Below are 12,049 nucleotides of genomic sequence, written 5' to 3'. Positions count from 1 at the left end.
TCGCGGATAAAGTCGTCTTCGTTTCGATATACCGTAATCCCGGGATATACGACTGTCACCAGTGGGTCCACGCTAGGGGAAGGTCTAGAGCGGGACGACCTTGAGCCTCTCGACGCGGTGGACGGTGTTCTCCGGGTCCTCCAGCGGTGGTCACATGTACCCGTCAGAAGGGAACGAAAACAAACTTTGGGGACCGAGAGGCACGGAGCCGCAAGCTGACGCGACCTCGCACGGTTATTTCGGTGGTAGGATCTTCGAGACCTTTCCCGCCAGCATTTTTCGTTAGGAGACCGCGGCACGAGTGTAGCTTCCGTGTCGGCGGACTCTCGTGCTTGTACTTGACGCTAGGTCGTCAATCGGAGGACAGAAGCTAGCCGCTGGTTGGCCGGTCGCTCGTTTTTTCCCCGGTGGTGCGCGGACGTGATACTGCGTCTCCAATGTTCATATTCGCGCCACGTGACAACATGTCGACGTCCCGCCAGGGCTCGGCGACCCGGCGGAATCGTTACGCCCGCTCGTCGACGACCACCAGCGTCACGCAGATGCTCAGCGACTCCTGCTCGAGCCTGTTGCAACGCCTTACCACCAGGGTACGTGGCGCGTCCACCATAAACGACAACGTCGTGGTCAGCAAGCCTGTCACCAGGCGATCACCGAACCTCTGTCACTTGAACAGTGCCAGGATCCGTTTGGAAGACAAATATTCCTCCTTCTTGGACAAATATTCCTCCTGGAAGAAGCGTCACGACCACAACGATCATGGTCACCTGGATTACAGACGCACCCACGAACGGGATCACAGTTACTTCCGCAGAGAGGACAGCCCGTTCGTTCGCGACGAGAAGACCCTGGAACCATCGGTGTCTCGCACAGTCGTCAAGAGCCCTGTCAGCGTGGTGTTGTCAGAGAAAGCGTACCCGTACGTCAGATCCGGCGGTACAAAGGAGCTAAGGCGCGAAAAGACACCGGGTTACCATAGAATGGACCGTCAGAACCTGCTGAGCAACACGGATACCTATCGCCGTTACGGCAGGCATAAGTCAGGCCACGCGGAGACTCGCACCCGCAAAGTTAGACCCTACCGCAACGGGAAGAGCGAGCAACTGGAGTCCAGCTCGACCGCGCTCAGATTAACTCGGCCGATGAAAGTCGACGCGTTGACGAGCACCGAGGCAAACGACCCTGTGGACCCAGACAAGACCCCGACCGGTAGCATGACGCACGAAGTCGGCGTGGACGCGGTGTTGACCGTCGACGAGGAGGATGACCCGGCGATCAGCGAGAGGGCCGCGAAACGGAAGGAGATACAGAGTTTGATACTTAAGTACGCGGCGATGGAGGAGACGTACAGCCAGCTAGCCGCCGGTGGCAAGATCAAAATGCGGCCCAGCACCACGGATATTATCGCCAGCAAGTATAGGAAAAGCATTCATCGAAACGAGCGAAAAGACGCGGCGAAGAACGCGTCGACGAGTGTCGTTAACGTCCCGGACGCGATCCATCACGCGATTGTAAGTTGTCGAGCCGCACGCTGGCTTCTGTGGCCCCCGCCGGCTCGTGGCAGTATTGTTCCGTTGTTGCTGTTGCCACTCATCTCCCCCGCCACTTCTCTCCCCTCTGCATCATCCCTCTGAAGCGTGACTGTTTGCGTTGAACGGCGTGTTAACTGTTCGCTCCTCCTACTACTCCGTGTTTAACCTATTCGACGCATCTCGCCGTTGCGCGGCGTGAGTGTGTACCGCACCGACGGGAACCAAGGCCTCTGCGTGGAGGTGCATTAACGACGCACACAAAACACAGACACACCCCTTCTTCGCGCATCTTTGAACGTTGTCCGGTGTTTTCTTCGCGTCCTCCTCTCGTCGCGAGAGTTTTCGGGGATGATCCGCGCTCGAGTTATCTTATCGAGTTGCGCGCGATTCGCGATCCGAATTCCTTGATGATCACACGACTCAGTGCTGGTCGAAGCTCGATGATACCCGCGAGCTCCCCCTACTCCAGTTTAAGGAATCGGAATCACCGGGCGGTCGTGTGTTACCAGCGGAAACCCCGCGGGTATTGTTGTGGTTCGACCGACGCGATGATGGTTCTATGGTTCACGTTACGAAAGCAGAGCCCCCTAGGTGGCAGGCTGGATATGTTGCAGCGTTGCCGCGTACTTGACCAATCCGCGATGGGTCGTGCAAAGCTCCGCCCACTGCTTGCGTCTGGGCCAATCACTTTGGAATTTTTACCTCTGAGTCGTTGTATGTACTTTTTCTGTTGAAGTTTATTGGCGAAGGTGCATTCGTTGAATGAAGGATGAATTCTAGGTCAAATTTTGAATCGAGGTTTTAAATAATATTATTTATTATTGTATTTTATTTTCGTATTTGTTATTGGAATATTGCTCGCGTTGGGTTCACTCGGCAGTATATTTTGTTTCCTCTTTGGCAGTTCTTATCGCGTATCTTGTTTATGCGTCTAACTGTTAAATCACCTTGTACTTTGAATGTTGAGATATGCTTTGGAAAAGAAATACTGGAGACGAATCACGTGATCGATTGAGTAAAATTATTTATGTACTTAAATGTCTGAGTACTAGATACAGAAAAGTAATAAAAATGCAAGTAATCAGTTCACTTCTACGAACGATTTTCGTGATTATAGATACGTTATTTGTAGCTAGAAAGAAGTAGAACAGTCGAAACTTAACTGAATACCGTTCACTGCACAGTTCTGTTTCACATTAACAGTATGTATAGTTAATTGAACGAGAATACACTTTTAAAAATAGTTTTCGTTGCAATGCTATTAAAATAAGAGCACCCCTGTACTCTAGCTCTTTTTCTTTCAATGAAATTACTCGCCGAGAATTTAAATCAATTCCCTGAATAGTTAGAATCTAATTATTTAGTTTTCATTACTTTACATTTTTCACTTCGAAAAAAAGTATGTAAAATAATAATTAATTTTCTAATAAAATGTTATAATATATAATATTATACTAGAATAGAAACTTTTAAACGCTATCATTTAGACTATGTGTAACTGCTGTAAAGCAGAAAAAAATGTTGAATACTATGTCTACCAATGTGACAATGTCAATTAAAATACGCAGCGCCAATTGGATCCCCTCCATAACACGTGTCCAGCCCAATGCCAGCCCCTGAGAGCTTTCCTTTCGTGATACAGACTGTAGCACTGAACGTGGTGTTTCTGATTCCGCCGACGAATTCCAAAAGAAACACAACTTCGAATGAATGGGGAGGGTACATATCCTGAACAGCACTACATTTTTGTTTACGACGACCGTTTCCGAAATGTATACACCATTTTTATTACGCCAAGATTTATAAAAGACAGTTCGATGGACCGATATGACCGAATGAGTACCGCCGCCCTGCCTTGACTTCTTTTTTTAAACGAGAAACAGTTCCGTTAAGGTTCTACGATAATTAAAAATTTGTCAGATCCGATCGCGTTTTATCCGTAAGATCGATAAGATAGGCTGAAAAAGTGTCGATCGGCACTGTCGTCGCGGTGGCGACGCCTCACGAGGATCGATCGTCGGATCGATCATCGGGGTGCCACCACCGGCGCGCACACGTAAGTACTCAAAGTTTCTGCCAATGATTGATTATTAACAACAATAGAAAATTCCTCTCCGAGCGTGTTAAATAATGAACATAACGAGCCCTCGAAAGAAGCTGTCCGACGAGATCATTTCCTCCGCTGTCTCATTTTTCTAACAACAAATCTGTTCCTTCTGTTATTACGTCACTTTATTGCAATTCGGGAGTCAAACGGAGTTTCTCTTTCAACTCATTCTTCAAATTCACGCAATTGAATCGAAAAATCTTCGAATCAGGACGGCTTCTTCGAGGCGATTAGAAACCTAACTTTAACACAAAGTATGAAATAACGAGCATAGGAAAAATACGATATATCCAAGCAAAATACGTACATATATACAATATATATATACATATATATATAAGAGGTAAAAAGATAAATATATATATTTAGATATATATACTTCAAAAAAGTAAAGATAAGAGTAATAATAAATATAGAAATGAAAGTATATATATATAATCTAGAAAAAAAATGAAAAAAAATGTTCGCTTTGTGCCGATGGTAAATTCGTAACCGCAACTTTCTGACTTGGCAAACCATTTTGCCCTCTCCCCTTTCTCTCTGATTGTTGGGTTACCATCTCCGTTGTAATGGAATGGAATGGAAATGGATATGGCACACGGATTGGTCACTATGGTCGACTGGGCGCTCGGATCGGGGTGGTACGATGATGACCGATGACGATGATGTTGATCCCCCTACTTCCTCCCCACCGACACACTCGTACGTTCGTCCGTGCTTACACACGTCCTCTACCGCGTGTTACACGGGTCTCCGCCCTTCGTGGTGGTGGTGGTGGTGGTGGATGACGGTGTGTGGCAATCGGTTGACGCGACGGACCCGGATGTGGACCCCAACAACAACAACAACTACGGCTACTACAACTGATGACGACGACAACTTGGTCATCAATTGGATCATGCGACGCTCGATCAACGGGGACCATTCTTCCTGATGGCTACCAACCTCTGGCGAACCTGGCGATGAATCGACGTCTTCGACGACCGGTGGGGGAACCGTTACCTCTGGCCGGCTCCATCACGTTACCATCACGAACACACGGGTACCGATCGCCGGACGCAATGGTCCCGGACACCAAACTGGTGCTGGCCACACCTTCTCTGATTGGGTCCTCTCTTGGCGCGCGCCGCTGATACCGATTCCGCCGGCCCATACGTAGAGCCCACGACCGCCCTCCGTCGAGGACGACGAAGACGGCCACCTTGTTTACCAATCCGGCGACATCCTGGCAAATAGATGTTCGTGAATACGTGAATACACTCATTGTAGTAGATTTAAGCAAGCCTCAGATCGATTGATCGGTCGATCGATCGGACGGTTACCTACGGTATCTGCCCATAGTCTCTCTTTGTTTCTCGGCCACCTTCCTGCGAGTTCTCTCTTTCTCTCTGAGCAGAGGTCTAACAGGGTTTCTTTCTCGCTTCATCTTCGACTGTTGCTGATATTCGACGACGTGGTGGTGGATAGTTTTGTTTTCGGTGTTTCAATAATCGGTGAACGTTGATTCAGAGTTAGGGTATGTAGGATTGGGCAGCAGTCTTTGGAGAAGTGGAAACGTTAAGAATTTTTCGTGGAAAACGAATCCCGATTAGACGATGTCTAGATTCTTTCTTAGTGTCAAGCTTCTTCTGGTATTAATTGTTTCTACTATTTCTCGGTGAACTTTACGTGGTATTACTCAGATCAACTCAGATTTCTGACAATTGATTTTTCGAATGAACAGCATTAGGGTATTCGTATTCTCCTGTTGAAACGTGTCTTCTTTTGTGTATCTTTGTTTTCCGTTGCTACAGCTCGTGTTTGTCTTCCGTTTGATTCATAGGTACTTAATCACGGGGAAGATTACATACTGTCTTGTCAGAACGAATGTTTACGCTGTAAGCAATGTTTCCTTCAGTCTATGATACTCTGTACAAGGGGGTTCATGTTCTTGTTCCAGTGCATTACTTCTCTTATAGTTAAAAGAATTGCTTCCAGTAACGTTCTAGTACTGATAATATCAGACACGAAAAATAATTTAATTTAATATCGAATGGCCGGTGTGCTTTTCTACTGTTTGGAGAAAATTGTTATCTCTGTTTTTCAAAAACCGATTTTGACACCAGGTATAAGTAACGCATCTACTGTTGCGAATTCCTCGTGGCATTTCGTAGAATAATGTCTTCGTTTCTGAGAAATTTTACTACAACTTTGAAATATTTGTTAGTGACTAGATAAATTCGAATTTTGTGTTGCTCTATATACTGTTTCTACCTTTGTTCTTAATATATATTTTTATAGACCAGAATTTTGTATTAGCGCGTTTTATTAATGCATACATTAATGCTAACGTTATCAATGATTAATGTCTTCTAATATTTGTGCAAGTAGTTTATAATTTAGTAATTAGTGCACGGAAATAAATACGAAATTTCGGTACTACAAAAATATATGCTAAATAAAAGAACAACATTGTGCAACACCGATTATAAATCAAAATGTTAGCGACAACAGCCTCATTTTACCCAGTGTGGTTTCACAAGCGATGTTCGCACCCTTGCTGGTCTCACGATATGCATTATTCAGCTTCCTGCAAACGCAACAGGTAGAAGAGTAAGCAATGGCTATCTGAATCTCAATAGCTCCTCAGCATCTAATTTATTCAAAATTGAAGAGGCTTAGCAATACACAAAAGACCAACAAAATTTAATGTCACCGAATCAAGTAAATGAAATCGTCGATTAATCAATAATAGAATTTGACGCTAATCGTACGTAGGTTGCGCTAACGCGTACAAAATGGCGGGCTACTTTTACGAGAACTTCTCTAGAGAATCTAAATTTGGAATCAAACAATCCAATTCTCAGTGCATTACCCCGGAAGACCGCAAATGGTTGAGGTAGGTTCTCGCTTCTCAGAGAGACCACGTCGTTTCGAGTAATCGGGGGGCACCGATTCGCTCTTTGAACCTCGTGTGTTTCGCAAAAATCACCCCCACGTGACCGTCGAAGGTGAAGTTGGACCAGGGAGACAGAGAAACGAAGGAAGGAGGAGAGACAAAGAGAAACTACGCTTGCGCTATCTCCTCGAAACGTCTTCCTCGGGATGACGTGTTCCTGTCTCTTTAAATAGGCGCACGAGGACATCTGACATTCACTCTCATTATCCTGAGGAGCTTTCTTTTATTCGGCATCTCGAAGATTTTCAGCGACGTGTCCAATGTCGTTTCATTCAGACAAAAGAGACAATGTCAGATCAGAAATCACGCAGAATCAGGATCAGATCGGGACTGACAGTCAATGTCCTGTCCTCAACTGCCGTTTTACGGTTAGGGTACCTCGGCCTTTAGGAGAACAGCAGTTTCGATCGATATCAAGCTCTATGATACCGTTTTTTTTTCACTTTATCATACATCCGTTCACAACGTTACGGCATACAGTTCAGTTTCGGCCGAACGTCCACGGCGAAGGCACGTTCATGTTGCTCCCGTTCGCATTCAGGTTTCTTCAAGAGAAAGGATCTTGAAAGTTAGAGCCTAGATTACAGACTAGGTAAAATATCCGAGTTCGCTCTATCAAAATTACTAAGGACCTAGGATTTTACCTAGTCGCTTCTGAAACGAACCTCTGGGGATCGTCTTCGGGTCTCCCAGGGTAGCAACATGGCCGAACTTCTGTGGACGCTAGGTCTTCGATCTATCGGATGCTCATCTCTCTTTTTACATTGCAGATAAAGTACTGGCCACCCTAGGAGAGGGTACTTTTGGAAAAGTTGTCAAGGTTAAGGACTTGCAAATGTAAGTGGCCGCTCACGTAACTACTACGTAGGTAACCTACACACGCGCGCGCGCACACACACGCACACACCTCGTCCGTGTCTCTATCCGCGCTCATGCCTGCCATCCGTCCCGTCAGCTTTCTCCTTCTGTCTCTTCCTTCTCCCGTTCTTCCCCGAGACCGAGACGAGGGAGAATCTGTCCGAAAGGTGCGTGGCGCGACTCGAGTCATAGCACGCTCAGAAATAGATGTGGCCGTACTGTCACAAAATGACGCGCGTGTAGTCGCAATAATAGGATGGCCTTGCACTTTGTTTTACGGGCCAACGCAGGCATCATCTCGAAGAGCGCCGCGAGCGAACAACGTCGAATCTCTCTCGCTAAACTCGCTCGCTCGGTCGCTCGCGAGAGCTTTTTTCCCTTCTCCCCTTCGAGAGTATCTTTAACGATGGTTAGGCCGCTTCTCTCGTCGCATCCTGCGATCAGGAAACCACGTTGGACCCGAGCAACGGGGTCGGACCTACCACCAGTCGTCTAATAAAAGTACAATGACGTTTGCAGGGATCACGTGATGGCTCTGAAAATTATCAAGAACGTAGAGAAGTATAGGGAAGCTGCGAAGCTCGAAATAAACGCCTTAGAGAAAATCGCGACCAAGGATCCGGAAGGCCAGCAGTTAGTATCTTCAGTGGAATGAGTCTTTAGGGGCAGACTGGTGAAAAGTATTCGAATATGATTAATGCAGCGTGATTTATTTGCACGTTGACGCATCGACTGCGAGCAAGGTATTTTCATTTGCAAAGTGGAACTTGTCAGTGGGAACCGATTTGACAAATGAGTAATAACATTTAAAATTGCCTCTAGTACGCATTGTATGATTCAGTATGATCCAGTGCGTTACTAGGTAAAGGAATAATTTCGTGTGCTTTGCAGATAAGATCTTTCCAAATACTCAGCTTTTATATTATTTTTATTATTACTATTCAGAGAATACAGAATACGTAAAACAGAGTAATTTATTGCAAAAAGTAAATAAATAACTATCGCTGCATCGATGCATGAGGGTTGAATACTTTTTCCCAGAAATAGCATTCACAAACTCTGCCAAGTTTGGTTCAATGTTTTACTACTTTCAGCCTGTGTGTAAAGATGCTCGACTGGTTCAACTACCATGGGCACATGTGCATAGCCTTCGAGATGCTTGGACTTAGTGTATTCGATTTCTTGGTATGTATACTTTGTACATACTGATCGAATGATGCTAGCCGCTAGTCCCTGAAATTTAGAACTTGAACGGCATGGATCATTAGTGATGTACACATATGTAGGATTAAGTGCTGATGTTAATGTATCGTTGTATTTTATTTTAGAGAGACAACAGTTACCAACCGTATCCATTGGAGCACGTCAGGCACATCGGATACCAGCTTTGCTATGCCGTCAAATTCCTTCATGATAATAAACTCACGCACACTGATCTGAAACCGGAAAACATATTATTCGTAGATTCTGACTATGATATTCTATACCAGAGTAAAAGGGTGAGAGACTCTACTGGATTCCTATTAATTACCTCACAGACTTGAAAAGTTCAACACATTCCTTGCGAAATTCTTGTAGTCTTGTTTGTTGAACATGCTTAGCTAATAGGCGTGGGCGTTATATACAGATTATGTTGATCAAGTTTACAGGCACTTTTAGAATGCGCGGGATAAATATAATTTCGCTTTATATTTCTGTGTCAAATGAATGAAAATTACTTTTCACTCGTTATTTTTATTATTATTCTTTTAATTATTTTAAAAAAAGGATATTTTTGTTCGTAAAAGTATTTGAAAGTTACACATTGAAATAGGTTACAAAATTCGTTCTCGTATGACCTTGAACAAAATAATGCATCAATTATGATACTCCCCTTAAAACAAGTATGTTATGTTCTTTCCAAACGTCCTCCCACATAACGTTTTTTTTGGATACAATTACTTTAAAAGTTATTCCCTGTACACCCGGCTAGTGATTTAAATTAACGATAAAGAATTCGAGACCTCTAGAGTTCAAATTAAGTTTCCCTTTTTCAAGCGAAAGGATATTAGGCGTGTAAAACGGACGGACATCAGGCTTATCGACTTCGGTAGTGCCACGTTCGACCATGAACATCACAGCACGATCGTCAGTACGAGACATTACAGAGCGCCTGAAGTAATTTTAGGTAAGTAAACTGTTGGATGAAATCATCGAACGGTCGGAATCGTTGGGCCAAGCCAGACGCTAACTCTGTACTTTTATTTTTGTAGAATTAGGTTGGTCCCAGCCTTGTGACGTTTGGTCGATTGGCTGCATCCTTTTTGAACTGTACCTGGGTATTACTTTATTCCAAACACACGACAACCGCGAACACTTAGCAATGATGGAGCGTATACTTGGCACGATTCCACATCGTATGGCCCGTAAGACTAAGACCAAGTATTTCTACCACGGTAAATTGGACTGGGATGAGAAGAGCTCTGCCGGCAGATATGTTCGTGATAATTGCAAACCTCTGCATGTGAGTGATCGCCAAGATATCGCAATCATAATTTGTAAATCAAAGGTGCAGTGATTAACGATGTTCATTTTTCTTTTTTTTCTGTCCTTTTCTTTACACGTGCAGCGTTGTATGCTTTCGGATGACGAGGAACACCGACAGCTATTTGATCTCATTCAGAAAATGTTAGAATATGAACCATCCCAGAGGATAGTCCTGAAGGATGCATTGGCGCATTCCTTCTTTGACGCACTACCAGCGCACCAGAGATTACCAGACCTTCGAGCAGCTGGTGACTCTCAGCAATCTCACGAGCGATCGCACTCTCTCTCCCGATGAAGCTAGGAAAGGGACCGACTTCCCTACTGGACAGACACTCCATTATCGACGACACTACTGCTCTACGTCGCTATCCTTACATCTTTAAGTCTAACGAGATTGTACCTTTTCCCCAAAAATGTGATTCGATGACACCGGTGGAGACTTAGAGAAGAATCGTTGAACGATCAGCAAAACGCGAGAGCTACGAAATAATGTGCGTAAGGAGATTTAGGTTAACGAGATCGAATTCGACGATGTAACAATTGTCAAGTAAATTGCGAAGCAATTGTTTAACAGACAACGTGAAATAAAAGCAGTAGTGAAAATGGTGCTGTGGAACTCGAACTCAATTAAGTATGTTGTACAACGGATCGCTAATATCATCGTGTGTGGAAAGCATCGACATGTTTTCATCTCCGTTTACAGACATCTTGAATGAGGGTAGATAGCTAAATTACTAACGAGATCCCTGTTACTGGCGCGAATCGGCCAGTGTGTCTGCTCAGTGTAGCGTAACAGAGTCCCAATCACGCATCGTGTAAACATTTTCTAAATCGCTCTTCTGTACATTTTATTCTTTAATTTTATTACGATGTTATGATGCAACAAAGTTTGGAGTAAAGAAGGGTCGGCAGTTTATACTCTTGTTTGTTATAGATTGATGACCACGACGTGTTTAGTAGTAAGGATCAGATTAGTGATAAGGCAAGTAAATATACGCGTACGTGTTGAGATAATTAAAGTAACGATGATGAGAAAGTGAGAGTGAAAAAGAGAGGGAGTGTGTGATAAAAAAAAATCTCGAAGAATGCCAATTCATCGTAGTAAAGAAGATACATGTTGTAACGTTCTCGAAGAAAACCGTAAGTTTTACGGTTACAATTCGAAAATATTGTTCGTCGTATGTTTTCGATAGTCGCATCAAAGTACCGTGAGGTTGCAATTTTTAGTTCGACGCATATGTGAATATTTTTGTTAAATTGTCTTGTGTTGTTCCGGACAATCATGTGTGTTTTATTTCATCAGTCCTTACAAAAATTGAAAGGAACGTGAGGTGATTTCATTACTTTTGATTATCTATGATTAGTTTTTACGCGTGCATCGGATATCGGTTTTAAAAAGCGTGAAGCTTTCGTACGAAAATAAACCTGTGCTTTTATTTTCTATAATGAGGAATGAAAAGGATCATGGAGTTCTAACACTCCTGTTCGACTTTGTTTGCTTTTTAATTCTTATATACACGACATGACGGAAGTTCAAAGGATTCTGCTGCTCGTATAAAGATAAAAAATATGTCTAAGCACCGAGAAAATGCTGTTTCGAGTAGCAATAAAACACATTTCTTTCAAATAATTATATGAACTGCTTTATTTTAACCAGTAAATTAAGCTTCATCCCAATAATAATAATTTAATGTGGTCAATGATTCATACAAACTGAAACAGATGCTTTTATACGTACACACAACATACATGCTCATACACATCCGCACGGAACTCATAATTAGCTATATGCGAGCCTGCTCAACAGGTTCTTACAATATAATGCCAAATAAAAATAAAAAATGTTTTGAAACACATGCCTCGCACATGTGAGTATTCAACATATTTCAATTTTACCGCAGGTAATAGTTAACAGTCAAGATTTATAATTTAGGCCAGTTATATACTGGAGGTACTGATGGTTTGTAATTTGTGTCATATAATTGGGCTTTGATGAATGCTTTGTAGTCTTTAGGCTCTGGATAAACCGAAGCAAGATCTGCAAAAGAAGTTGAAACAATTTAATCAATAAAATAACTTGACATATCT

At 43.5% G+C, this 12,049-nt stretch overlaps 2 protein-coding genes across 4 annotated transcripts in view; one reads left to right on the top strand and one right to left on the bottom strand.

Moving 5' to 3' along the window:
* The first annotated feature begins 324 nt into the window (after positions 1-324).
* On the top strand, positions 325-11,591 carry Doa (CDC like kinase darkener of apricot). Of its 2 annotated transcripts, none has more exons than XM_031973661.2 (9): positions 325-1,511; positions 4,799-4,877; positions 7,348-7,414; positions 7,955-8,068; positions 8,530-8,620; positions 8,764-8,934; positions 9,473-9,602; positions 9,688-9,938; positions 10,044-11,591. In XM_031973661.2, the coding sequence occupies exons 1-9, from the start codon at positions 438-440 to the stop codon at positions 10,254-10,256; spliced, it is 2,190 nt and encodes a 729-aa protein (XP_031829521.1). In that variant the 5' UTR covers positions 325-437; the 3' UTR covers positions 10,257-11,591. The 2 variants fall into 2 exon arrangements, with proteins under 2 accessions (XP_031829521.1, XP_031829519.1); XM_031973659.2 differs by having other exon boundaries at positions 9,458-9,602.
* Positions 11,578-12,049, bottom strand: part of Men (NADP-dependent malic enzyme) — a 23,604-nt gene continuing 23,132 nt past the window's right edge. For both annotated transcript variants that reach the window (XM_031973665.2, XM_031973664.2), the window contains exon 8: positions 11,578-11,999. In XM_031973665.2, the coding sequence (XP_031829525.1) occupies positions 11,884-11,999 (116 nt within the window). In that variant the 3' untranslated portion in view covers positions 11,578-11,883. The remainder of the gene's footprint in view (positions 12,000-12,049) is intronic.

This window comes from Nomia melanderi, chromosome 13 (assembly GCF_051020985.1).
Source record: "Nomia melanderi isolate GNS246 chromosome 13, iyNomMela1, whole genome shotgun sequence".
Taxonomy (NCBI): domain Eukaryota; kingdom Metazoa; phylum Arthropoda; class Insecta; order Hymenoptera; family Halictidae; genus Nomia; species Nomia melanderi.
Note: the sequence above shows the minus strand (reverse complement) of the source record. Positions and strands in the feature narration are given on the sequence as shown.